This window comes from Artibeus jamaicensis, unplaced genomic scaffold (assembly GCF_021234435.1).
Source record: "Artibeus jamaicensis isolate MK-2021 breed Jamaican fruit bat unplaced genomic scaffold, CSHL_Jam_final contig_685, whole genome shotgun sequence".
NCBI classification, from domain to species: Eukaryota; Metazoa; Chordata; class Mammalia; order Chiroptera; family Phyllostomidae; genus Artibeus; species Artibeus jamaicensis.
The window spans coordinates 16,764,804-16,790,318 of NW_026521924.1; the positions used below are offsets into that span (position 1 = coordinate 16,764,804).

The 25,515-nt window shown below is 39.6% G+C and overlaps 1 protein-coding gene across 8 annotated transcripts in view; it reads left to right on the forward strand.

Annotated features, from left to right (window-relative positions):
- The window catches only part of CBFA2T2 (CBFA2/RUNX1 partner transcriptional co-repressor 2), a 147,646-nt gene that overhangs the window by 95,807 nt on the left and 26,324 nt on the right, over positions 1-25,515 (forward strand). For all 8 annotated transcript variants that reach the window (XM_053671084.1, XM_037143233.2, XM_053671086.1 and 5 more), the window contains 6 exons: positions 5,845-5,988; positions 9,531-9,772; positions 18,567-18,656; positions 22,306-22,487; positions 23,642-23,895; positions 24,510-24,595. In XM_053671084.1, the coding sequence (XP_053527059.1) occupies positions 5,871-5,988; positions 9,531-9,772; positions 18,567-18,656; positions 22,306-22,487; positions 23,642-23,895; positions 24,510-24,595 (972 nt within the window). In that variant the 5' untranslated portion in view covers positions 5,845-5,870. The remainder of the gene's footprint in view (positions 1-5,844; positions 5,989-9,530; positions 9,773-18,566; positions 18,657-22,305; positions 22,488-23,641; positions 23,896-24,509; positions 24,596-25,515) is intronic.

A 25,515-nucleotide genomic window follows, 5' to 3' on the forward strand; every position in this document is an offset into this window, starting at 1 on the left:
GTAGATAAGTTAATTTTCCAAAGTATTTATAAATGTGGAAAAAGGTTATTTTTATCTATATTGTTAATACACAGCAAATCATTAATTTATTTTAATTGAGCTCTGTCTTCAAGGTCCCTTTTAAGGCATTTTTCTGTTGACTTCTTTACTTGAGTCCTTATGCCTCAGTTTTTGTTGAATGATAAATTATCTGTCATTGTAAACAGTTATTCCTGGCTGTGTCTGCATAGGAAGCCTGCCTGTTGTTAGAAAGTTGGATGTATTCTCAGGTTGTGACAGAGCAATAAAGGATGGAAAACATGTGCTTTGCCTATAATTGGGTTAGCCAGCCTTATAAGCCCTGTGTAAGTGCAACAGTCATTTTGATGTTCTTTCCTCTATCTTTAGCAGATTAGAATTGTCAGTGTTGGAAATGCTTCTCATCTGATAGTACTCCTTCAGAACATTTACCTACCCATGCAGTGGTTAAAGAGAGACTATGGTCAAGGAAATCTTTTTACTGATTTTTCTCTTGTTTCTGATCCCAGCTTTACCCACACTATACAAATTACATCTATTGCCTTCTAGCTTTTCTCCTTAATGTGCTGCCTGGAAAGCCCATGTTATCTTTCCCAGTAAATTACTGCATGGTTTGTAAAGACTTCTGTGGGGTTCATGGAGAGTAACATTTCTACTTCTTTATTTTCTTAGTACATTGTACATATTTGAATATATCTGGCTTTCCCATAATTCAGGGCCCTGTGTTTAATCTGTTTCCCCAGACTTGACAAATACAGGGTAGTCAGTGGTATAGGATTTAGAGAGTCTCAAAATTCAGCTATAAATGATTAGAAGCAATCCAGTTATCTATCAATAGGCAATTGTGTAAATAAACTATGGTACATCCACATAATGAAATATTTTGCATCTTATTTTATAAGGTTGTAGAATTAAGAATTTTAGGGCATATTTTGAAATTATAAAACAGTGAGAACATTAAAAAACCAAGGAGCAGTACAGTTAGTATATGGCATAGATCAGTTGCCTATTGGTCTATTGCTATATAACAAACCATGCTAAAACTCAGTGACCTGAAACAAGAAGCTTTTTAATTTTGTTATTTCATTTTTTTTCTTATGAGTGAAGGCAGTTCTTATTTGGGCTCACTCATTCATATGTCTGTAGTCAGAAACCTTCAGACTCATCAGTTTAGGCTCTCACCTGTTCAGGGATCAGCTGGCTTTAGCTGGTGCAACTCATCTCTGCTCCACGTGGCCGCGTCATCCGGCAGACTGGTCTGGATTTGCTTTAATAGCAGGTCAGGGTTCCCAGAGAGGCTCAGAACCGACACCGTCACTTCCATCACATTGCATTGGCCAAAGCAAGTCAGAAAGGCCTGACCAGATTTAGAAATTAAGGGAATAGACCCCACTTCCTGATGCATTGCAAAAGGCATTGCTATGGAGAGACCATTATTGGGAGCAGGCAGTTAAATGTAATTATGCTACCCTTGTATAAAATGGGGTGAAATAAGAATTTATATTTGAGTTTGCTCATTTGTGCAGAGAAAGAGTGGAAGGATATGCAAGAAACCAATTAAAATGGTTTCCTATGGGATGGGGTATGTAGGGACACAGGCAAGGAATATTTCTTATTATATTGATTTTTACACCATATAAATGTGTGCTTATACATTTTTTAAAAATTCATCTGTCTTTGTCCTCTGCCTCCAAAGATAATTCTGTTTAAAACTCCCCGTTTTTTTTTGTTTGTTTGTTTTTTTAGTTAGGAGTCTGATTTGTTTTTTTTTTAAAAACGTGGTTTTCCTTGGTCAGTCTGTTTGGAATGACCAGGATTCCTGCACTGTGCATCCGAAAGATCTATATTCAGCTCATTCTTCTCAATGATGCCAATCAGGAGCATTTGACCATACCTTCTTCTGCCCAGAACTCAGCATATGCATCCCATAGCCAAATGAAATAATTAATTCAAATAGATTCTTAACCTGATTCAAGTAGATTTTTAAATCTGATTTCCCTCACATAATTGCATTTTTATTCTCAAATTTATACCTCTTTTGTTCCTTTGTCATCATCAAAGTAATTTTTTAAAACTTTAAAGGAAAAGCAGTTTATTATAATGATTTGAAAATGCTCTCATTTGTGGGCAACTTACCACAGGGTTCTTCTCAGGGAGCACTGTGTCTGGGCTGTTTTTTTTGTTCATTATTTTCTCTTAGATCTACAGAACAGTTCTACTCTTTAGTGTTATGTTTGATTCTTCGAATTTATATCTGGATAGCATTGCTATCACACAGAGAAAACTGGTGATCCTTTGTCCTCTCTTTTCACAGTGTTGTTTCATGACATCCTTAGCATGTTGTACAAGGAGAAGTAAATTCATTATTCAGACCTGTTTTTCAATGTTCACCCCTCTTTAGCTCATATTGTTTTGCTTTACATGGTTAGATGTTGAAACATCAGAGACTTTGTAAATGAATGTATGTGGTCATATGTTCAAGTTTTATTTTTTAATCTGTGTATGTCCAAATATTCAAAATAACCAAAGTACAAACCGATTGACTAAATTATCAGTTACTTTGATTCTTAAAAATCAATGTCTAGAATTGAGTTGAACTTTCATGACAAAGCTAAGAGTTATTTTGATTTTTCTAGGACTTAGTATTTTAAGTCTCTTTGATAGTCCAAGCAATACTGTTTATGGGCTCAAGTCACACATTAGATAAAGACATTTCTTCTCCTTAAATTTTATCTAAGGTTCTCTGGAATTAAAAAGAGCTCACGATATGGTTGGTTCTTTCACAGGATACAGCTACAATATAAAACATCAGTTTTATAAATATTTAGAATTTACTCTAACAGTGATGACATAAAGGCATGTCATGGCCACCAAGGAGAGGGTTAAAACACCTACTTTGGAGTATACCCCTTATCCACCATCCTAGCAGCTACTGAATTTGTCAAGTTATAAACCATCTGGATAGATCTCACACAAACTGTGCGTTCATTTCACCCAGCCTCCAACAAAATGCCATCTTATATTATACTTGGTACTTTTGCAACAGTTATTTTTTCCCCATCATTCCATGTAACATCTGTGTCATTAGATGGGTTAATCGTTGATAGTACACTTGTTTTCTGTGGGAAAGAAATGTTAATATTAACTTGGGCATAGTCACATGGCCAGGTGAAATCAGCACGTGACACTGGTCTTCATGTTGTCTAATTGTTACTGTGTATTAAGTACCTTTTTTATACCTAGCACTAGTCTAAGCATTATCTCCTGCCAGGTAGGTCTTATTATCTCTTATTTTATGTATGTTAAAAATGAGTCCCAGGGCCCTGTCCTTGTAGCTCAGTTGGTTAGAGCATTGTCTCCAAATGCCAAGGTTGCAGGTTAGATCACCCTGACAGGGCACATGCAAGAATCAACCAATGAATGTGTGATTGTAGACAACAAATCAATCTCTCTCTCTCTCTCCCCCTCTCCCTCCCTCCCCCCCCTTTCCCCCCCTCTCAAAATAATAAATAAAAAAATTTTTTGAGAAAATGAAACCTAGAAAGATGGAACAATTTGATAAAATTTAAGTAGACCTTTAGTAACAACAGAAGAATTCCCACCAAATCTCTCAGTCTCTGTACTCATGCTTTTTGTACTAGACAATGTTACTGCTTAAAACATGTACTAGACAATGTTACTGCTTAAAACATAAGGGATAACACTAGTGTTGCAGGTTTGTGAGTAGTGACCTGACCAAGAGATGGCTAGTTTTAATTTGTAAGTAGGAGTCTGGGGGCTAAGTTTTCCCCTATATCTGAACTTTTACTTGGTGTATTATTCAGTGTTCTGCAGTTGGGCTGCTCTTGAGTTTTTCGTTCTGCCAAGTACTGAATGTGAAAACACATCTCACTGCTAAGCCCTCCTCAGGCCTTTGGCGCCCTTGCTGTAAAGGCAGGTGGTCCGAAGAAAGGCTCCCTCTAGGTTGTTGCACACTGTACACAACACATAACAGTGTGAGACAACTGTCAGCTCCTTCCTTCCCCTCTCCCCCGCCATCCTCCAGAAAGCTGGTCCCCAGATGGAAATGCTGGAAACGTGTCAACTGTTCTCTGAAGGGCATTGAGAAAATACTGTCAAGAAGAAAAAGGCAAACGCAACAGCTCATTAGTCCACCAATCAAAGAGGACAATCGTCGATTTTACAAAGAAAACGTCCTGGACACGGAGACGGGCAAGGCTGGCAGGGTGCTGCCCACACGGCTCTCGGAGAGCTGCGTGTTTTTGTCAGGGAATTTGCAGTTTAAGGGCTCGATTCTTTGATTGACTTTCTAGAGTCATTATATCTCTTCCCCAAAATACGGCAAATTGAATCATTAAAAATAATGATGATATTCGAGCATATTTTCCTCATTAGACTGGGCCCGTGGCCGTGCGAAGGCGTGCCTTCTGCCCTGTGTTGGGCGCTCTTGTGCCTGTCGTGTTTACAACAGAGAGATCTCTGAGTTAACTTTCTCATTTGAACCTTTGGTGGTGGCACGTTGAATTTGTTGGAGGGTAAGTACATGGCACTGAAGTGAAAAGCTTGGAATCATTGAGAGGAAAATAGCTCAGTTTAAAGGTGAATATGGTAACCCTGGCCCTAGTGTGAACCAAGTATATAAATAAGTTCCCTTTGATGTAGAAAAATAACTTGGAAGATATTAGAATATTGCTGCTCAGTATCACGTCTTATCCATATTAGCTCAGACTTAATTCTTACATCAGTGAGTTTAATCTGTCAAATTTCTCTTTCTGGAATTTGTTGCTGTCTGCTATCAAATGACTGTGTATGAATTTTCCCCATGGGTGAAGTAGCCTGTGCTTCATTTAGAATCATCTGCACTTTTTATCTTTTTGGGCAGATGTTATAAGTGACATTTATATGCTTGATGTCAAAGATGTTGAACCCGCCTTTTTTTCCCTACTTGGAGTAGTTGATATGTATAAAAATTTAGTGCTTCATCATTTATAGTAACTTATATGCAACTAATGATATTTGTTTCTATACCATCAGTTGACACCTACTAATCTAAATAGTCCCCACATTAGGTTTTTCCCCTCTGCTAATTTGATTCATTTATAAAGAGAAATTCAGAAAGAATGCAGTTGAGATAACCAGAGTTTATAACCTGGTTTCTTTCTTTCTCAGCCACTGTCTTCACTGTTAACTTTCTGGTCCCATGAATCTTTGACCCTGCTGCCTTGTTTTAGTTTTCTAGGACTGCTGTGACAAGGTTCCACAAACTGGGTAGCTTAAAACAACAATCTTCTCACTCAGTTCAGGGGGCCAGTAGTCCGAAACCAAGGTATCATCAGGGTTGATTCCTTTCATGGGGCCTCAGAGGAAGAGTCTGTTCCATGCCTCTGCCTGGCGTCCAGTGCCGCTTACGATCATTAGCATCATTAGCATCCCTGAGCTTGTAGATGCGGCACTTCGGTCTCTGTCTCCATCGCCACACTGCGTCCTCCCTGTGTGTGACTGTCTTCACGTCCTCTTTCCTCTGTGTATGTGTCTTTAGCTCTTGTTATGGGGACGTCATTCATATCGGATTTAGAGCCCACCAGATAATCCAGGAAGATCTCTCAAGATCCTTTACATTTTCAAAGACCCTTTTTCCAAATAAGGAAACATTTATAGTTCAAGGGAATAAGAGGTAGATATCTTTCTGGGAACCACTATTCAGCCTATTAAACTAAGCATTTTCTTTTTAATCCTCTAGGAAAATATGTCAGTATTTCAAATTATCGTCACTATTTTTATAATTTTATAGAAAACTCTGACCTCCATTTCTTTTATTCTCTACAGTTGGTCCTGAGAAAAGGGTGCCAGCAATGCCTGGATCGCCTGTGGAAGTGAAGATACAGTCAAGATCCTCACCTCCCACCATGCCACCGCTCCCACCAATAAATTCTGGAGGACCCAGGCCAGTGTCATTTACTCCTACAGCATGTGAGACCTCTTAATTACTTGGGTTTATAGCTCAGAGCAACAGTTGTATCTAACCAGCTGACTGCCATTAAGCCTTCTCCATATACTGTTCACAAGATTTTCAAAATGGCGATAAAAAGATATATATGTCAGAAATGTGTATCCAGTTATTTTATAAATTCCTTTTGCCCTCTGAGAATAGTGCTTAGCTAATTTGGGCATTTGGAAATTTAGTGGTCCCAGTATTTTTTCATACTTTGCCTGATAAGTAGCTATTTTAATTTCTTTGGCTCTAAAATAGTGAACTAAAATTATATTGATTGATGGGAATTAAAGCAAGTTTTATAAAATTATCAAATTCTAAAAGTTTTCCAGGGCTGTTATTGTGAATCTCTTTTCAAAAAAAGAGAATAATTGCATTATTTTCCTAATGCCATAGACTAGAGGATAGAAGTCCAAGATCAAGGTGTCAACAAGTTTGATATTTTTCTGAGGCCTCTATTCTTGGCTTGCAAAACCACCTTCTTGCTGTGGCCTTCCATGCCCTTTCCTCCGTGCCCGTGCGATATGTTGTCCCTTTCTCTTCTTATAAGGACAGTAGTCGTAATGGGTTAGGGGCCTACCCATATGATCTCATTTAACCTTCACAGGCCCTATCTCCAAATATGGTCACATTCTGAGGTACTGAGAGGTTAACTTCAACACCGGAATTTGTGGGAGGACACAATTCAGTTCATGAGAATTGTATTAGCCAACAAATCTAAGGCGTTCATTCAACTTTACTAGTCATCAAGGAAATGCAAACTGAAACCCAGTGCAACACCACATGCACCCACAGGAAGGTTCGAAATGAAAAAAGAATATCAAGTTTGGGTGAATATGTGCGGAGCAACCTGAACACTCATAGATTAAGAATGGGAAAACTCTTTTGGCAGTGTCTACTAAAGCTGAATTTCCACAAACCCTGCAACTCAACAGTTTCAATCCTACACACATACTAAAAGAACAAAACCAATAAAATCCGTCAATTTAAAATATAAAAATCTAAAGACGCATGCATTCATACACACACAAGTCCAGATTTTGAGTCCTGCCTCTCCACGCCTGCTACCTGCAGTTCACACCGACCCTAACAGGTGTTCTACCTGGTAAAGCAGAAGAAAGTTGCCGTTGGTGGAGTGCCCACACCGCCCGTCAGAGCACTGCACTAGATACCACCTGCACTTTCTTATTTAAACACCATTGCACAAGCCTGCACACTACTTTGGCTCAACCATTTGTTTTCTGTGTTAATTTTTTTATATAAAGATTTTATTTATCTTTAGAGGGGAAGGGAAGGAGAGAGGGAGAGAAATGTCAGTGTATGGTTGCCTTTTGTGCATCCTGTGTCCCCTGCTGGGAACTGGCCTACAGGGAACTGGCCTGCAACCCAGGCATGTGCCCTGACTGGGAATCGAACCGCGAATGTCTGGTTCACAGGCTCGCGCTCAATCCACTGAGCTACACCAGCCAGGGTATGTTTTCTGTGTTAATTTTTTTATTTAAAGAGAAGAGAGTCTAAGAGGTACAGCTTTTTAAAAGGTTTAATTTTTATTTTCCAAATCATTGCAGCTGTGCAAGTGGTAACTGCAGCAGTCTGAGCGAGAGTGAAAGAAACACATTTTCATGTCCTTTTTCCTAAAGCATGTTTTCGGTCTCAAAGTGATACATCCTTAGATTTAAGTACCATCTTGAAATGAAACAGATTTAAACCCAGGCTATCATTCAGATTTCGAGATATAGACAACTGGGATATGTATGTATAAAATTAGCTCTTTTTACCTCTGTATCTGACTACTTGGGGGTGGACATGTTTTATTTCAGAGATTATAATCATAAGCTTTCAGTAAAGAGACCGTGAAAAAGCTTGTCTGGGCATCAGGGTGGCTAAAAGCACAGTAATGTATTATTTTAATGGGCTACTTAAAAAAAGGGCCACCCTCCAGTGGCAATTGACCTTTCTATGAACACAAAGAAATGGCAGGCCACTGCAGCTCATTTTCTGGATCGCTAAGGTTGAGTGATTAAGCTTTCTTTCCAGCAGCTCTGGTGATCTTTTTTAATGGAAGACACAGAAGAGAAGTCACCCTCCCCCCCCAGCCTGTCAGTCTTTTAAGCACTGAGTCATATTCAGCAGCATTTTTTCTGAACACTTAGCATTGCTAGCTTTTGAACAAAGCTAATGTATATACATTATACATGGTTTACAAAACTTAGCTAATTTTAGTACACACAGATGTAAAGTGTAGAATCTATTAAGGTAATGCAAATAAGTATAATTTGGCAAGTAGCACAATGGAAGCATGTATAGCACAAAGGAGAATTACTAAATTACCCAGGGTTTACCATAACATGGATCAGCAGAGTCTCAAGGAATCTTCTTAATGCAGGTGTTATCTACCTAGGATGCAGCAGAGCTTACAGACCAAATTGGAATAAAGGTCAGTCAAGAAGTGGGAATAGTGATAGTCAGGCAGCTGTGACTGGCTTGGAGAAAGAAGGGAAGTGGAAGGTTTTTCATGATTAACAGTTGGCATTAAACAAAATATAAATAAATGACAGTTTTCTAAGTTAGGTAAAGATTAAATTATTGGGTTCTTTAAATTTGGCTTAACTTTTGACTTAAAATTTTTCTTGTTTTTAAACACAGTTTAGCTTCTTAGAAAAGTATGAGTGAGAATCTAATGACTCTTAGGCACTGGGTAATTTTATTTCACTATAGTGAAAAAGGAAATTTTTTCTGAATGCTGCCAAGAGTATAGCTCTAAGACTGTGTTCCAAATTAAAACTAGCAAAAAATTACTAAGGACTATAGGAAAATAGAAAAACTGGAACTAATCACATGGATCGTAATTGTGCAGAAATACAGAATTGAAGTGTCCTGTGTGGTGTCTAGAAAAATGCTTTATCGAATGACCAAGGATTTGGCAAGGCAGAGATAATATTATTCTGAGGGACATGAATAGTCTGAGTAGTCAAAGAGATATATTCCTTACTGCAGAACTAGGTCATTAAACGTATAATCTAGAAAAAAACATTTTTCACAGTAACACAGTTCTGTGTTTTCTGTGTTTCTTGTTCACACACTCCATTCTAATCAACTGCTTTAGCTTCCATGAGACCCTAAGATTGGGAAGATGTGACATAAAAAGTGGGCATGGGTATCCATTCATTGGAGGTATATGTCCTTCCAAACTCATCTCATGCAGTACCTGTTACAGGAAGCCTTAAAACTCCCTACACCTGCCCATGGTACTTGTAGAGTTACATGTCCCTTCTCTGTGGTCTATTAGCACCCTACTCTTCCGTTTGAACACGTCTTTGTTACTCTGCTACTATTTTTCACCTGGTAGTCTGTCTCACTTCTATAGCAATCTTGTTGGGCAAAAAACAGTATCTTGATAACTCTTTCAACATGTGCTTTACAAAACTGGAGTGAATAAATGAAGGATAATGCAGAATGAATCAAAGATTCTTGTATTTTGCACTTAGAAACTGAGGCTTTCTTTTTGGCTTTCTTTCAGTGAGCAATGGCACCAACCATTCTCCTCCTACCCTAAATGGTGCCCCGTCACCACCACAGAGATTCAGCAATGGTCCTGCGTCTTCCACGTCATCTGCACTAACAAATCAACAACTGCCAGCCACGTGTGGTGCTCGGCAGCTCAGCAAGTTAAAACGCTTCCTCACCACTCTGCAACAGTTTGGCAATGACATCTCACCTGAGATTGGGGAGAAAGTGCGGACTCTTGTTCTAGCGCTGGTGGTAAGTACAGCATCACTGTCAGTGGTTACCTGAGAATATGGCTCAGAATCAAAGCCCGCAGAGAAGCTGTACGTATTTTTTCTCACTCCAAAACCTGAAGCAATGTGGCAAAATCTACAGACTAGATTAGTTATTAGTATAATTTGTGCAAAACTATTGATTTGTGAATTTCAGTTGTGTATAAAAGTGTTTATCAAAGAAATAAATCTATAATGTTTGCCTCATTATTTCCTATGCTGTTGATTTAATTCCATTAAGCAGCTTAATTTTCTAAAAAGCTGCTTTATTTATTTATTTTTAGAGAGAGGGGAAGGAAAGGAAAAAGAGATGGAGAGAAACATTGATCGGTTACCTCCCCAACATATCCCCACAACCCAGGCATGTATCCTGACCAGGGATAGAACTGGTGACCTTTCGTTCTGTGGGACGACACCCAACCAACTGAGCCACACTTGTCAGGGCCATTAAGTGGCTTTGAATATGCTTTAAAACTGAGTTTCATCGGGTGACTAAGGTTCACCCAAATTAATGCCAGGCTTTGTTTAATATATTCAGTGTTAAACATTGTTTCCAAGCCAGAGAGAGAGGAAAAGTAGCAAATTTAATTTTTGGAAGAATAATTTGTGAAATTATAAATTTCATGGTCTAAATAAATAGTATCAAATGGATTATGGTCTTCAACTCATCATGCAAATAGTTTCTTTAGAGTTTTTAATGTACATATAATCTAAGGTACTGTACAGAGTATGGTGAATCTGTTCAATGAGGGAGTGACTTTCTGACGGACAGCAGGGTAGAGTGTGACTCTCAGTATGTATACGGGAGGTTCTGCCAGTTCCCAGTGTCTGCACGTTGAACTCTTTAAGATTTACCTCCAGTAAAATCACCCCGTGCTCCTGCATGTTAGCCTCTATATGTGGTAAAGATGAATCACAGTATTAAACTTTCTTTCATGTTGCAGTTCTCAGAGTGTAATCAGGGACCCCTGGGATTCCCTCAGACTATTAGAAAGTCCAGGAGGTAAAAATTATTTTCATAATGATACTAAGATGTTACTTGCCTTTTAACTCTTACTCTCGTGAGTGTATGATGGAATTTTGTAGAGGCTGCGTGATATAGAATGTTGCAACAGATTAAATGCAGAAGCAGCTTGGTGAACACAGCTGTATCTTATTAAGTTAGATATGAAAGAGATTTGCAAAACTGTAACAACAGTGCCATTCTTCTCACTGCATTTTGGGGGGAAAATATAGTTATTTTGTAATGGGTTACCATTTTTGAGATTCTCAGTTTTAATTTCTGATATGGTTAGTGATTGATAGACGCAACCCAAATATATTCGAAGGATTCCGAGACTAAAAAGTTTAAGAACTGCTATAGTAAATCAGTCTTGATGTAGTGTGGAAAAAACAACTTTCATGCAAGGCAAAATGCAATAAGTGATGGTTTAATTATTTGACATTCAGCCTCTGTTGTTTCATGTAACTGTAAATTGTTCATTTTCGTTGCAATGTTTTGTTGTAGAATATACCACAATTTGTACTTTTTATGACCCCGTGTCCTGAGATTCACTAGAAGAATTCCAAGGACGTGGCCTGTTGTCGTGCTCACAACTAAGATTTATTGCAGAGGGATAATAAGGACACACAACTGGATCATAAAGGAGAGAGACACAGTTGGAATCCGTGGGAATCCATGTGCAGATTTCCTGTGATTGGTCACACAGAGCTCACTCCTGCACCAGCAGTGAAAGTGCAGCAGTGCGTGTGCCGTGTTTCTGCCCAGGGCAGCGTAGCAGGGACTCAGGGCCCAGAGTTTTTACTGTGGTCCGGACACATAGGCACTCTCCACCCAGCACTTAGCAAACTGCAGACTCCCAGAAAGAGACCACGCTGTATAAACAGTACAAACCATACTGTTTGCGAAAAATAGATCCAGACACAGTGAGCCACCTTCATCAGGTAGGGAAAGGTTTTCGTTTTGAAAAAAAAAGTGTTTATTGGTCAAATTTCAAACTATTATGGGACAAATCTTACTGGATGGATCTAGACTAATAAAATTGGCCGTAAATGTCAGAATGAGTTTGAACTTCATTGGAAGCAAAGCAGACATCAGAATATTATGCCAGTTCCAACAATAAATTACTTTCAGTAGAGTCTGTGCCGCAAGATCATTTTAATAGTCAAAGAAAAAAAAAGAGGCCTCATTTGCAAAAACAAAAAGAAAAGAAAGAAGAGAAAAAGAAAATTAAACCATGCATCTTTTTTTAGCCATGAAAGTATATGCAGATGTAGCCAGTTGTCTCATTTATTTATTATTTTATTTCTTCATCCCCTCCCAAGGACATGGTCATTGGCTTTAGAGAGAAGGAAAGGGAGGAGAAGAGAAGAATCGGTTGGTTGCCTCTCACACATTTCCTGACCATGCCTGTCCCTACTGGGACCAAGACCCCCATCCTGGGCATGTGCCCCGGCCGAGAATTGAGCCCACAACTGGACTGTCTGTGGGACAACGTTCCAACCGACTTCGTCATACCAGCCAGGGTGCCAGTTGTCTCTTTTAAATAGTAATTCTTGGGTTAACTTTTTTTTAATTTAAGAAAATGTTGGCATCATTAGGAGGTGGTAAAATACCCATAAAATTTACTATCTCAACCATTTTAAAGTGTATAATTCAGTGATATCTAGTGTATATTCATTGTCGTATAACTATCACTACTATTCTACCTCCAGAAATCTTTTTAAAAAAAACAATTTCAGAGAGACAGAGGGACACTTACTTGTTTTTCCATTTATTGATGCGTCATTAGTGGAGTCCTGTGTGTGCCCTGACCGGGATCAAACCTACAACCTTGGTGTATTGGGACGAAGCTCTAACCAACTGAGCCACCTGGCCAGGGCCAGGGCTGTCTTATCTTGTAAAACTGAAACTATGCTGTTAAACAACAAGTCCCCAGTCCCTCCTTCCCCCCAGCTCCTGCCAACCACCATTCTACTCGACTAATCTGGGTATCTCATATTAGAGGAATCATACAGGGTTTGCCTTTTTGCCTTTTTATGGCTGCCTGCTTCCCCTCTCTCCCTCTCTCTCTCTCTCCCTCCCTCCCTCTCTCTTTCTCTTTCTTATTATAAGGCAAAGTTTATTTAGAAAGGAACAGAAGCGATAGGAGTGAGCCGGCTGGGCTGCATGGGCTCAGGAAACAAGAAAGAGAAGCAAAAGAAGGGCCCTTGCAGCTCAGGAGAGAGTAAGGGAAAAGCTCAGACATGGGCTTGTGTCCCTGAAAGGGAGAGCACACCTGGGTGGCTTATTATTTCATTTTGCATAATGTCCTTAAGGTTTATGTTGTAGCATGTGTCAGAATTTTCTGCTGTTTTATGGCTGAATGATACCCTATTTTATATCATTGATCCAATGATGGGGGGATTGCCTGAAGGAGTTGGGGCTGCTGGTGGATGGGGGAAGACAGGAAAAAATCAGGACAACTCTAATAGCATAATTGATAAAATGTAATTTTTTAAAAAAATGATGAACGTTTTTCTCAAGACCACCCTGCTAGGCAGGGGTCCAAGCAGGATTTGAACTCAGATCTACATATCGACTCCAGCTGTCTTATCTGCTCAACTGCCATATCCAGATCTTTAAAAAAAAACAGTGTGCCAATCAGATGATTTGTTACAGTGTCACCATTTGGTAGAAAAGGAACCCTGTACCCAGGTCACTTGGTATCCGTGCCATTTGTCAGCAGACAGCCGAGTGTCTGGAAGGGTAAGTGGTCACCCACCGCAGGGCTCCGTTGCAGGACGCCGGGCCCTTGTCTCAGCCTGGCGCTTCACCTCCCTGCTGTAAAGAAAGAATCTCGGAATAGCAGGATGGATGAAAGACGAATGGAAAAGGAAATATAATAGACTTTCCTTCTCCTCTTGAGTTTTCTAAATTATGTATTGTGCTTAAAGTAAAAGTTATAGAATTGTCTAATATTGTTGTCAGTGTATATAAGGGAAATATTTAAGACAGTTATATTATAAACCCAGGAGGATAAAGGTAGATAAAATTTCTACATTTTTGCATTTTCATTGCCGTGGTGGTTTACACGAATACAATAAAATGATACAGAATTAAACACATTTACCAACATTAATTCTCTAGTTTTGACATTGTATTTTAGGTGTATGAAATGTATCCCTTGGGGGAATCTGGGTGGAGGATGCATGGAAACCTATCTGTTCTCTTTTTGCAACTTGCTGTAGTCACAATGTAAGTAATGTAATTATCTCAATTTTTAAAGGAATAAGTTTTATTCGGTCACCTGTCTACATCCATTGTATGCTAAGACCACTATAGGTGTTACCCTTGCGATCCAGAGACCAGATCCTCCAACAAATGTGCCTTTTTACATTCTCCTCTCTGTCAAAAGCATTTTCCCAAGGCTGTGTCTTCACTTCTTCAGATGACATTCCTGTAATCCTTCCTTGTCCTGCGAAGTCTGATTGAAACATGTCTTCTCTGTGTACCTTGATCATATTGCAATGAAGGGGCTTGTTTATCCGTTTTCCCACTAGGCCACGGTGTGCCGACCATGGTGTGCCGCAAGAATCCTTAAAACAGGCAATACCTATTTAGCCAGGGGCACTGACCTCTTTTCCCTTAGATTGTCAAATTAAAAAATGACAGCAGCTGTCCTGGTCAGTACGGTTCAGTCGGAGTGAAGTCCCATAAGAAAGTGTGTTGGTTCGATCCCCTTTTGGGGTGGGAATGGTACGGTAAGCAACCAATCCATGTTTCTCTCCCTCTTTCTCCCTCCATTCCCCTGTCTCTTAAAAAAAAAAAAAAAATGACAGCAGCCAACACATCAGTATCCATGCAGTGTGAATGAATCAAAATAATACCTTTTTTTTGAGTACCACAGAATTTTAGTCATTAGTTTATTTATGTGTGCCATAAGATAAAAAAGGTTGAAAATCACTGCACTAGACTGAGTTCTTAGGGGGGAAAGAATGATGCTTTTATTTATTAATTAATTGAATGAGAAGAAAGGATAAAAAAGCAGTGGATGATCATCAGTCTCAGATAGACAGGATTGCCTGAATCTTTACTACTAACAGCCCTGAGCCAGTTTCACTGGCCTAAGTCACCATTTCTCTGCGCTGTACAGTTTATTCTCTTCGTCCTTTGTCTATCCATGAAAACTTAATCACTCATACAGTCTTTCCATACATTTACTTGTTTTTATCTTTCGAGGCCTATTTGAATTTACTGTAGTAGGGAGAGAATATCATTCTCTTACATTTAATTTTTATTCCTGAATATTGGTACCTTTGGTTACATTATACAAGTGTCATGTACTTAAAACAGGTACTTAAAGTTTAAAGTACCTCATTTTTAGTATGAAATGAGCTAAACTATTCAAATATTTTTATTTAATATGGTTAAATCTTATATATTCTTTTTCCCTTAAGGAAAATAATTTTATTTTTACTGACTGTTGATATATTTGAAATATCCAACATAATGAATGTCACATCCAGAAATAACTACTGTTACAATTGTCCTTCCAGGCAGTTAAAATACTATGTTTGTATGTATGAGTTTTATTAAATAGATTTTTTTAATTTTCATTTTATTGATTATACCATTACAGTTGTTCTATTCCCCCCTTCATTCCCCTCCACCCTGCACCCCCCACCCCTACCATTCCCCCCCTTTATTTTATGACCGTGTGTCTCAAGTTCTTTGGATTCTATATTTCCCATACTATTCTTGCCCTTCCCCTTATCTATTTTCTACCTACCATCTATGCTATTTTCTTATTTTCTGTACCTTCTCCTCCCACTCCCCTGTTGCTAATCCTCCATGAGATCTTCATTTCTATGGTTCTGCTCCTGATCTAGCTGTCCTCTTAGTTTTCTTTTGTTTTAGGTGTGGTTGTTAATAACTGTGAGTTTGCTGTCCTTTCACTGTTCATCTTTTTTATCTTCTTTTTCTTAGGTAAGTCCCTTTAACATTTCATATAATAAGGGCTTGGTGATGATGAACTCCTTGAATTTGGTCTTATCTAGGAAGCACTTTATCTGCCCTTCCATTCTAAATGAAAGCTTTGCTGGATAGAGCAATCTTGGATGTAGGTCTTTGGATTTTATGACTTGGAATACCTCTTTCCAGCCGCTTCTTGCCTGTAAGGTCTCTTTTGAGAAATCTGCTGACAGTCTGATGGGAACTCCTTTGTAGGTGACTGTCCCCTTAGCTCTTGCTGCTTCTAGGATTCTCTCCTTCATTTGAATCTTGGCTAATGTAATGACGATGTGCCTTGGTGTGTTTCTTCTTGGGTCCAACTTCTTTGGGACTCTCTGAGCTTTCTGGATTTCCTGGAAGTCTATTTCCTTTGCCAGATTGGGGAAATTCTCCTTTATTATTTGTTCAAATAAGTTTTCCACTGGTGCCTGTTCCGTTTTCCCTTCTGGCACCCCTATAATTTGGATGTTGTAACGTTTAAAGTTGTCCTGGAGGTTCCTAAGCCTCTCCTCATTTTTTTTGAATTCTTGTTTCTTCATTCTTTTCTGGTTGGTCATTTTTATCCTCCTTCTGGTCCACTCCATTGATTTGAGTCCCAGTTTCCTTTCCATTACTATTGGTTTCCTGTGCAATTCCATTCATTTCAATTAGTTTAGCCTTCATATGTTCCTCTAATTTGTGACTAAAATCAACCAGTTCTGTGAGCATCCTGATGACCAGTGTTTTGAACTGTGCATCTGAAAGTTTTGCTATTTCTTCATCACTTAGATTTATGGGCTGTGGGGCTTTGAGATCTTCTTGAGCCATTTTTGATCTGTTCGTGCCCATTAAGTATGAGGAGCAGAGCCTTAGGGGCAGGGCGGGGCCTCCAGGGTGGGGTGGCTGGGTTGTGATCCTGTATGTGGGGGTGGGGTCAGAGCCAGGAAATGGTGGCCCCCTCTGCTGCCTCCTGTCACTGGGACCCACTTGGTTCCATCTCACTGCCCACTCCCTCACGCTGGTCTATCTGCGCAGGAATGCGCCACCACAGTCAACCCCGCTGCCCTTCACTCTCGCTGGATTGGGTCGGCCCTTTGCAACCCCACGCCTGGGTTCCTTGCGCCTGAGTCCGTCTGACTGAGTTTTCCTGTGCAATCCCGCTCCGCCAGCTGCTGGCTTCGCCCCTCTTACCTGTCAGGCTAAAGAATTCGTTGTTATGAGACTTCCGAAAAGTTCAATTTTCTGTGTTCTGGCTGTGTTTTCTGTTGCTAATATTTTGTTGTCTCTAAACTTGGTTGTGTGAGGAAGCACGGCGTCTCCACCTATGCCTCCATCTTGGCGGAAGTAAATAGATTTTTGTAAAATAGACTGTTCTGTTTCTGAGTTTTCATTTAAGATATTTTATAGGCACCTTTCTTCATTAATTCATACAAATTCTGAGGCATGACTGTATTGTAATTTTTAATGGAGTTTTTTTGTTGGTGGACCTATGCATTTGCCATTTCTTATTGTTAAGAAGCAATATAGTACTGATGGTAATTTGTATGGTACAGGTTACATTTTCGAACACTGGAAGGTTTTGTAAAAATCCTAGAAGTGATGATGGTTCTCAGGGGGATCAAGAATTCAGATTAGCCCTGGCTGGTGTAGCTCAGTGAATTAAGCGCAGGCCTGCGAACCAGAGGATCATGGTTCAATTCCCAGTCAGAGCACATGCCTGGGTTGCAGGCCACCAGAGGCAACCATACACTTATATTTCTCTCCCTCTTGCCTTCCCTTCCCCTCTAAAGATAAATAAATGAAATCTTTAAAAAATTTTAAAAAAGAATTCAGATTAATGCCAAGTTTTGTGGGGTTTTTTATTTGTTTTTTAACTTCTTTTGTAATTGCACTGTGTTTGGGAGAATTGAAATAAAAGTATTTTGTGTATGTTGAGAAAATGCAGTATCTTTATTTGTACATTCCCTTTAGCAGAGGAACTGAGAATCCTAGTTTTAAGCCAGCCTTTTGAAAAAAACAGAGGAAATGCTAATAACTTTGCTGGGAATACTAAAATCTGCCAATGGAAATCTTCTTATTCAGTGATGCTCTTACTTGTAAACAACCATACAAAGTAGAAGTTTCCTTTTGGGTGTGTTTGTTTGTTTGTTCTTTTGTTTTTAACTTTGTGAAGAACTTGTAAAGAAATGCAGCTCCTGCCCTGGCTGGTATGGCTAAGGGGATTGAGTGCCATGCTATGAACCAAAGGGTCTCTGGTTTAATTCCCAGTCAGGGCTCATGCCTGGGTTGTGGGCCAGTTCCCAGCAGGGCACACACGAGAGGCAACCATACGTTGATGTTTGTTTTTCTGTCTTTCTCCCTCCCTTCCCTTCTCTCTAAAAAATAAATAAATCTTTTTAAAAAATGCAGCTTTGGCTTGAATCTTTAAGTTGACATTTTAGACTGATCGGAGTCTATCTGTTCGACTGGAAGAATTATAAGCTTGGTTTCCTGTGCCTGAGGTGACTTGCCATGAATCCTGCAGTTCAATGAAGTACCTGTCATCAAGAGTAGTGAAGAAGGCAGTACCCTATTCTGCAATCCAGTCTGCTGAACATAGAGGGGAATTTAGATTTGGGGTAGTAGAGAAAAGAAAATCAAGGAGGCCGAATTTCTTTTATAAAGGAAATGCTTTAGTTAACCTTTGAGAAATATCTGAGTTCACAACAGTGCTCTTGGAATTAACCTTTTCTTTACGATTTAAAAGGAAGTTATATAAGGACAGTGTCTAGTTTCAGAGGTTGAACAAGGTTATTTCTCTTTTCAGAACTCAACAGTAACCATCGAAGAATTCCATTGCAAGCTCCAAGAAGCTACAAACTTTCCTCTTCGTCCTTTTGTGATTCCATTCCTCAAGGTAATTTTTATGAGAGAATTACTGAATATAGTTTTTTATCTTAACATTACCTCCAAATCTGCTACTGATCCCTGTGCTGTGAACTAAATCGGGGCAGCTTGCACATTTTCATACCTTTATTTTAGTTTGGGCTGCTAGACAAATGAGAGTGCAATTTAGTTTGCAGGTGATTCTTATACTTGATGGGAATTGCAGAAGTCTTGAGTTCTGGTCTGTGTGCAGACTCTGCTGGTAACACAGGAGAAAAGTAGAGGGCGGAGGAGGAGGTGAGTGGGACAGAGGTATAGGGGGTGGCCTGGAGGCCAGTCTCCGTGGAGGCCGTGGCCAGAGGGGGAGGAGGAGGAGCCTTAACTGAGAGGAGGCTGTCAGATGAAGCAGAGGCCTTTGCAGCTCATACTTGTACCTGCAGGCAGCGATTTTCAACCTTTTGCATCTCGTGGCACACATACAAACTAAAGAATAAAATTCTGTGGCATACCAAAACATATTTTTTGCCATTCTAACAAAAAAATAGGTATAGTTTTGATACATTCACACCAAACGGCTACCGTTTTGTTGGCTGTTGTCATTGTTTTATTTGACAGTCTAAGGTGAATGAGGTCAGCGCCCCTGACGAAATAGTCAAGTGATGATTAAAACAGTGCTAGATTTATATGTAATACACTCTTTTTAAAAATCTTTCTTTTGAAATTATGTTATGTTCACAGAAAAGTTAAAAAATGGTAGAAGAAAATTTCTGTACCTTCACTCAGGTTCTCCAAATATTAATATTTTACCACATCTTCATATTACTCTCTTTATCTTTAGACTTAATTTTTTCCTCAGAAGCATTTGACAGTTAGCTACAGATGTAGTATATCAAATTACTTTAGTGTAGCCCTAGCTAGCATGGCCTAGTGGGTTGGGTGTCACTCCACAAATCGAAATGTCGCTGTTTTGATTCCCAGTCGGGGCACATGCCTGAGTTGCAGGCCACGTCCCTGGTTGGGGGCATGCGAGAGGCAACTGATCAATGTTTCCCTCCCTCTCTTTTCTCCCTCCCTTCTGCTTGCTCTAAAAATGAAATCTTTTTTGAAAATTACTTTTGTATAATCATCAAATGAGGAAATTAACATTGGTAAAAACACTATTACTATAAACCTTGTTCATGTTTCACCAAATGTCCCACTAAGAGTACAAGATGGTTAATTTTAGATGTACCTCAATTTGGGTTTTTCTGACACTTTCTCATGTTGAGAATTGAGTTCTGCATTTTAGGCAGCAAACAGCAGGTAAGATATCCCTGCTGTCTAGAGACATATATGTTAATTAGTTTCATAATTTGGTGTTGACTTTGATTACTTGGTAAAGGCTATGTCTGTAATGCTTTTCCACTGAAAAGTTACTATTTTTTTCCTATTAAGCAGTAATTTTCCAAAACAGGTATCATTATGACTCACTCACAGAGGAAAAAAATGAACCCGTATCAAAGATTTTATTTAACTCATTAATGAGTAAGGTATTAGAACCAGTTTGGGGGAGAGCCCAAGAACAGACACATTTATAGATCAGGGTTGTTGATGTGGATGGGCACACAGGGATATGACCGGCTTTGTCTTTGGTGGATCAGGGAAGTCGGTTGAACCTGTACTGGACGTAACTTTATTTGAGCCCATAGACAACAGTTATTTTGCATTGTTATCACCTATCTATAGTTTACAGAGTTGTGCATAGCTTAAAGGCAGTGAAAGGCTATAATCAGATACTAATTTGCTCAGGACCAGCTAAAGTTTAGATGGCTGTGACCTAAATCCAGCCCACCTTGTGGTTTTATACAGTCCTGGAGAGAATTAGCTTTACAAGTGAACATTTGTAATTGGTTTGATATTAGGGAACACTAACTTTGAACCCCAATTAAGTTGCTTTTCTTATTCCACCCCCTCGCCAAATCAATTCTGTTCTTTTTATTGGCCTGATGTTACCAAAAAGCTACTCAATTTTTTTTATACTTTCACTTTTGTCAATACAATGTTTGAAAATTGGTTTTCTCTCTTGTATATGAGTATCCACCCAATACCTTCAGTTTTGCCTCTTAACCCACAAAGCCTAAATATTTGGCTAATAATAATAACAAGAAGATGGGTCACCCTAGTGAAGTGTGCTATACAGATTTTTGAAAACCTTTTAAATCAGAGCATAGCAGACGTACAGGAGAGTGCACGGGCGCGTGGCCGGGGCACAGCTCTGCTCCGACAGCGTCAAAGCCTCAGCCCCTCAGCGCTGTCTGTGGCGCCTTGGTCAGCCATTACACAGATGTGCTAGTTCTTTCTTGGTCTGTTTTCTGTGTGTCAGAGCTGGTAAGTGATTATTTCCTTCAAGACTCCGGAATCAAGAAGGATTTGTGAAATTTGTGTCATTAGGAAGAATTAGCTCTTTTTAAAAAATAATTCATCAAAGGGTACATACACATCACAGATGTAAGGATCTGGTGTGGTATTTTTGCAGTTAACTTTTTACAGTTGCTACAGATTGAGATTATAGAACAGACTTGAAAAGTATCTTATATCATCAAATTCCCTATTCTTAACTGTGTTATTTTGGAAAACAGCATGAGGTAGGTTGTTATGGCAGCTTTTTGGCCAGCCTTTGGGTTTTGTTTATTTCTGCTTTAAAACAGTCACCAATTGTGGTGCTGTTTTATAAATTAAATTAACATTTAAATTATTAATTTATAAATTAAATTAAATTTATTAATAAATTAACCCTTGGGAAAGGGACGACTGCTTGCCCTTTACTCGCTCATCTGTTTCCATTGGAGTAAAGACTTGTGTTGTGGGCTCAGTCTGTGTTGTTTGTCAGCCTGGGGTGGAGCTATAATGCCTACTTTATTTTCTTAATAAAGGAATATGGGAAAACTACATTTATATATGAAGAGATTAGAGTTCATCTGAGAGTATATGGGTTTTTTTAATGATTTGTCCACATTAAAGGTTTTCTCAATTTGAGAAGGAAAATAATCAATACATAATGAATTATCCTCTCACAAAAGGAAGCAATGTGCCCGGTGAGGATGCCGTACCGAGAAGTCAGTTCTGCCCATGGGCTACCTGTGTGTCCTCAGGGCCTAGTCTCAGGCTTCATTCCAGTCAACTCCCAATACTTTTTGGGGGAACCTCATGTTCCAGCCAAGCTAGAATAGTCACCGTTTCCAGATTTCCGTGGCAGTTCTCACAAAGAATGTGAAGGGAAGGTTAAAGAGTACGCAGAGAAACCAGGCCTTGTAATGATAGAGGAAGTGAGTGCCTCCTACTCCCATGAAGGCACATTAATTCTGTAACCGACCAAAGTCTTCAAAAATGTGTAAGTTTTTAAATGATTATGCTCAACAAGTTTTTATTGAGCTCTGTTTAAGTCTGTATTAGGCCACAGAGGTGAAGTAAGCACATTCTCTTCCTTAGGGGACTTAAGTTTAGTGAGGATAAGAGACCAGCCTTTTCTGTTCAGTGTCATGGATGTCACCTTACTCACAGGCACATGAGAAAATCAGACAGAAGGGAAGAAGGGCTTCGGTCTTATGTCTTTTCTGCGAAAGCCTTTGGAGGCGCTGGGCCCTGTCGTGTGGGGCCAACACCGGGAAAACTGCGTCCAGACCCTGCCTTTTCTCTTCTAGGCCAATCTGCCCCTGCTGCAGCGCGAACTGCTGCACTGCGCTCGGGCCGCCAAGCAGACCCCATCCCAGTACCTGGCTCAGCACGAACACCTTCTGCTCAATACAAGTATCGCCTCCCCTGCTGACTCCTCCGAGCTGCTCATGGAAGTGCATGGAAATGGCAAGCGGCCCAGTCCAGAAAGGTGAGCAGTAAAGAGCTTGGTTGTCCTTCCTGTTTGGAACCATTCTGAGCTTCCCTTTTGCTTGTGAAATAATATTTGATTACTGCGGTTATATTATAGGTGTGGACTCAGAATTCTAAGGTTAGTATTGTTTTGTCCCAACCTTAGGCCACAGAATGCTTCTCAAACCTATAGGTGCAGCTCCCAGACATGAGTATATTTCAAAAATTTTTCAGATGACTCTGTATGCCTCCGGTGAGAAACTGCTCTAGAGCCTTCTGTGTGTGTCCATTGTTCCAGAACCATAAGAAATAATCTGCCCAAGGCATTTTTTCCTGATGTGTGAGGTTTTTTTAGTTTGCGCTTTTCTTAAAATATTTTGTTTGTTATTTAATTTTAGAGAGTGGGGAGAAAGGAGGGAAAAGGAAAGAGAGAGAAACATCAATCTGAGACAGAAACATGGATCATTTGCAACTGTACATGCCTCAACTGGGGACCGAACTGCAACCCAGACCTGTGCCCTGACTGAGTCTCAAACCAGTGACCTTTTGCTTTGCAGGACAATGCCCACCTAACTAAGCCACACTGGTCAGGACTGCTGTGTGAGGTTTTTTTTAAAGTATAACAATTAATTACTGATATTTGCTAATGAATCACCATTTCTTTGAAGACTGAAATTACATTAAGTTATTCTGGAAATTTGAATATGAGCGTCTACTACAATACTTTATGGTTTTTCAGGGCAGCAGTATTTTAACAACAGTGGAAAATTGTTATAATTGAAGTTAAATGACTAAAAGCCCTACCAATTCACAAGTGTTATTCATCATTGAGCCCTTTTTCTCCCATGTGGAGAACTGTTTTCAATAACTGACCTCCAAGTATCATATTCTTATCATGTAAGAAAGTATCATCATCTCCCTAATCTCTCAGTTTGCTTCATGAAGTTTAGATGTTTCTGCCTTATTGTGGATGAATTTGACCCCTTATTTCCTGCTGGAGTAAATTGGCGATTCCGATTATCTCTCTGGCCTCTGAAGACATTTCAGTTCATGCCTTAGGTCAAACCTTTCCTTATGGTCTTCCTGTGTGTGAAAGCAGGTAGCACAATGCACAGCACAAAGTAGATGCTCAAAGGCAGTGGACTTAGATGTGCACTTCCTGTTCTCGCACAGGAGGGAAGAAAGCGGTTTTGAAAGAGATACAGTTCCTCCTGAGCCTCCTGCCAAGAGAGTGTGCACAATCAGCCCTGCTCCTCGGCACAGCCCCGCCCTCACTGTGCCGCTTTTGAATCCTGGGGGCCAGTTCCATCCTACACCTCCACCTCTTCAGCACTACACCTTAGAAGATATCGCAACTTCCCACCTGTATCGCGAACCCAACAAGATGCTGGAACACCGAGAAGTTCGTGACCGACACCACAGTCTTAGTAAGTGACATAAGCCTGTCTGTCTTTCTTTGTTCCTTTCCTTTCCTTTCCTTTCCTTTCCTTTCCTTTCCTTTCCTTTCCTTTCCTTTCCTTTCCTTTCCTTTCCTTTCCTTTCCTTTCCTTTCCTTTCCTTTCCTTTCCTTTCCTTTCCTTTCCTTTCCTTTCCTTTCCTTTCCTTTCCTTTCCTTTCCTTTCCTTTCCTTTCCTTCCTTTCTTTTCTTTCATTTCCTTCCTTTCCTTTCCTTTCCTTTCCTTTCCTTTCCTTTCCTTTCCTTTCCTTTCCTTTCCTTTCCTTTCCCCCCTTTCCTTTCCTTTCCTTCCTTTCCTCCTTCCTCCCCCCCCCCCTCCCCTTCCTTCCTTCCTTCCTTCCTTCCTTCCTTCCTCTTTTTTTTTTGTCTTTTTGGTCTTTCATAATCAATGTATATGAGTTTTTTAAAATACATTGTCAGTAGTAGTTTTTTTTTTCTGTTATTTTTTGGGTCTCACACTCTGTTGTGAATCATTGCCTTAGTAGTATGTGCATAGTTGGTACGAATGCATGTGTGTTTACTTAATAGAATTCTAGTTACTGTATTCTTCACACGATCTTTCAACTTAATCTCAATTTCTAATAGGTGTAAATGGAGGCTATCAAGATGAGTTGGTAGACCACCGTTTGACAGAAAGGGAATGGGCTGATGAATGGAAACATCTTGATCACGTAAGAATCTTTAGTGTATAATTTTTCTAACTATCTATTACTTTTAATTCTTAATATTACCAATAGTAATAGAATATGTATGTTGCCAGTGAACTTAACCAAATCTATAGTGTCTTTGCAATAAAAGCCAATCTATCTACCACTCACCCAGCTAAGAGCTAAGAGTAACTCCCAAATCTTTGTGTTGGGGTCCTCATTTCAAGTCATAACCTAGTAAAGTCGTGCAATAGAGGTTTGTGAGTTTTCGTCCCAGCTTTGCCACATTCTACCATTGTGTGGTGGGTAAGTTGCATCACCATTTTTAGCATGAATTTTTATAATTAAAAAAATAACCTATCAAATCCATTCCTTTTTTTTAACTCAGCCATACAAAAGAACGAAACCTAGCCATTTGCAACAATATGAGTGAATTTAGAGGGTATTGTGCTAAAGTGAAATAAGTCAGACAGAGAAAGACAAATAGCATATGATTTCACTCATGTGGAGTAAAAAAAAAAAAACCAAAACCACATAAATGCACACACAGCAGAAAACAGGGAACGACTCAGAGATACAGAGGACTTGCTGGTGGTCGCCAGAGAGGAGGGGCTGGAGTAGGGGGTGGATATAAGAGGTGAAGGGGGGTTAAGGGGTACAAACTCCCAGTTATAAAATAAATGTCATGGGGATATAATACACAGCATAGAGAATACAGTCAGTCATATTGTAATAACCTTATATGGTATCAGATGGTTCCTAGACATGGGGATCCCTGTCGTAAGTGTCAAGTCCTTACATTGAAACTAATAAAATATTGTGTCAAATGTATATTCTCTTTTTTTTACCCTGGCTGCTGTGGCTCAGTGGATTGAGTGCCAGTCTACAAACTAAAAGGTCTCTGGTTTGATTCCCAGTCAGGGCACTTGCCTGGGTTGCAGGCC